The 2791-nt window shown below is 33.2% G+C and overlaps 1 protein-coding gene across 1 annotated transcript; it reads right to left on the bottom strand.

Moving 5' to 3' along the window:
- Positions 1-676: 676 nt before the first annotated feature.
- LOC129571391 (putative ankyrin repeat protein RF_0381) lies at positions 677-1927 on the bottom strand (the record flags this gene model as incomplete). The annotated part of the gene is made up of 8 exons (XM_055451194.1): positions 1834-1927; positions 1660-1758; positions 1486-1584; positions 1369-1412; positions 1141-1282; positions 1010-1066; positions 799-897; positions 677-734 (listed from the first exon to the last, which is right to left on the bottom strand). Coding segments are annotated over exons 1-8 (692 nt in total), but the record flags the coding sequence as incomplete, so codon positions are not given.
- Between the last annotated feature and the right edge of the window lie 864 nt (positions 1928-2791).

The raw sequence follows: 2791 nt of genomic DNA, 5'->3' as shown, positions 1-2791 counted from the left end.
AAAAAATTCTTTGGACTTTATTTCACCAAACGTTGAACATTTCTTAATACTGTCTTTGGCAAAGTTGTTCAGAATAATAGCGTCTACAAAACTGGTAACATGCTCAAGCCCTGAGGGGTCATAAAAGGACGCTTAGGGACAAAATGTCGCGAAAAAAGCCGAATTTTTCAATTTTTCGACCCTATCTCGCAGAATTTTCGATATATTTGGTTACTGCACAGAGAAAAATGAGTTGATTTTTACGTAGCAAAATGTTTGAAAGTGTCAAATTCCAACACATGTTGAGTTTTTCGCAACAAATGTTTTTTCCATATTGACTCAAGTTTTTGTCAAATTAGACACCGGCTCCCTTACATCGTGTCTAATTTTCAAATTAGGCGCCAATTTCCATTAAACACGATGTAATGGAGCTGGTGTCTAATTTGACAAATACTTGAATCAATATGGAAAAAAACATTTGTTGCGAAAAACTCAATATTTGTTGGAATTTGACACTTTAAAACATTTTGCTACGTAAAAATCAACTCAGTTTTCTCTGTGTGTTTTTAGAAATTTTGTATCTTACGTATAGTGGTACCGTTAGCAATTGAAAAGACAAATAACAGAAAAATTGATGGTTGAACCAAGCAGCAATATTAATATTGCTGTCTATACCAACTGGATCTAATTAACTAACTCTGCAATATTAATATTGTTTCCTTTACCAATGAGATAATTAGCGACTTCAGTGTGACCTGGAAAACAATAAAAAAGATCAATGAAAGATATTAAAGCGATATTTTATTTAGTCAGCATTACCACCGCGAATAGCTAATTCAATAGGTGTCCAACCCAAATCATCTCTAATATCATCTCTAGCTCCATTTCTGATGAGAAGTTCAGTAACATTCTTGTGACCTAAAAAATGAAGGAGAAAGAAAAAATCAAACAAATTCTGCATTTTGTGGAAAAAACCATTCATCATTACCATTCTCAGCAGCTAAATGAAGAGGTGTCGTATTGAAATTACTTTGGATATTAACATTGGCTCCTTTTTTGATTAGAAGTTCGGCGACATCCTTGTGACCTGGAAAATAATTTAGATTGACGAAAAAGATAAAACCGACTTCCTATTTGATAAAAAACAGAATTCAACATTACCATTCTCAGCAGCATGATGAAGAGCTGTCGCATTGAAATTATTTTGGATATTAACATTGGCTCCTTTTTTGATTAGAAGTTCGGCGACATCCTTGTGACCTGGAAAATAATTTGGATTGACGAAAAAGATAAAACCGACTTCCTATTTGATAAAAAACAGAATTCAACATTACCATTCTGAGCAGCAAAATGAAGAGCTGTCGTATTGAAATTATTTTGGATATTAACATTGGCTCCTTTTTTGATTAGAAGTTCGGCGACATCCTTGTAACCTGGAAAATAGTTTAGATTGACGAAAAAGATAAAACCGACTTCTTATTTTAAAAAAACAGAATTCAACATTACCATTCTCAGTAGCATAATGAAGAGCTGTCGTACCGAAACTTTTTTGGATATTAACATTGGCTCCTTTACTGATTAGAAGTTCGGCGACATCCTTGTGACCTGGAAAATAGTTTAGATTGACGAAAAAGATAAAACCGACTTCTTATTTGAAAAAAAAACAGAATTCAACATTACCATTGTCAGCAGCATGATGAAGAGCTGTCGCATTGAAATTATTTTGGATATTAACATTGGCTCCTTCTTTGATAAGAAGTTCGGCGACATCCTTGTGACCTGAAAAATAGCACAGATCGATGAAAAAAGATCAGACCAATCTTTTATTCAATAAAAACGAATATTCAACGTTACCTTCCCGAGCAGCAATATGAAGAGCTGTCACACCTATTCTATTTCTAATTTTAGGGTCGGCTCCTTCATCGAGAAGTTTTTGAGCTTCCTCCATTTGGCCTTAAAGAACATACAAAATATTCATAGATAAAAAAAACAGTCTTTTAAAAAGTAAATGCCCAAAATTACCAGCATAAGCAGCTCTATGCAGAGCTGTCTCTCCATTTGCGTCTCTTTCGTTTACTGAAAATTGAAAATAATAGCAGATCATTGAAGTGCACGCACTCTTATCGAAGAAATGGGGAAATGAATGTTTCGCTATTCAGAGAATGTGCTTGCATTTCGCATAATAATGAAACATGTTGAACAAAGATCATAGATCAGAGTTGACGTAGATCACACATCGATCCAACGCTTATACCAAACCAAAAATGGAACTTAATAAAGAAATAGAACTTTAATCTTACCGTTCACTCCATGCACATTCACGACAAGGAACTGTGGAAATAAAACAAAGTTATCACTTGGATTTGGAACAATGGATGTCCATAGATGAACATACATCAAGTATTAGCACAATTAAATTGCACGTTCTGATTTGAAGAATATTGATATTAATGTCAAATGCACACGTATGCACTAATTCATATTTTGAGCAATTCTCACGTTTAGCTAAGTAAGCAAAAGAAAATGTTGTGAGTCTAAGTCTATTCAATGATAAATGAAAGCATATACACCAAAAAGCACGTTTGAATGTTATGATTTAAATGTACTCTTAAGCACTTATTGATTAGAATTATTCTACATCAAATTAGATATTAAAGCAGAACAGTTTTCGATCATAAGACAGTCTAAATTGTATCATCGATCAAGACAGCAATTAATAAAGTTTCAAGTAAAGTGAAAAAGTTATATGTTTTATTGTAGAGTAAAACAATGGATGAAACTTTTCAACTGTCTTTCATTTTTCAGGATTTTC

Source organism: Sitodiplosis mosellana, unplaced genomic scaffold (assembly GCF_009176505.1).
Source record: "Sitodiplosis mosellana isolate CC-2019 unplaced genomic scaffold, AAFC_SMos_1.0 Smas_scaffold_2270, whole genome shotgun sequence".
Taxonomy (NCBI): Eukaryota; Metazoa; Arthropoda; class Insecta; order Diptera; family Cecidomyiidae; genus Sitodiplosis; species Sitodiplosis mosellana.
Note: the sequence above shows the minus strand (reverse complement) of the source record. Positions and strands in the feature narration are given on the sequence as shown.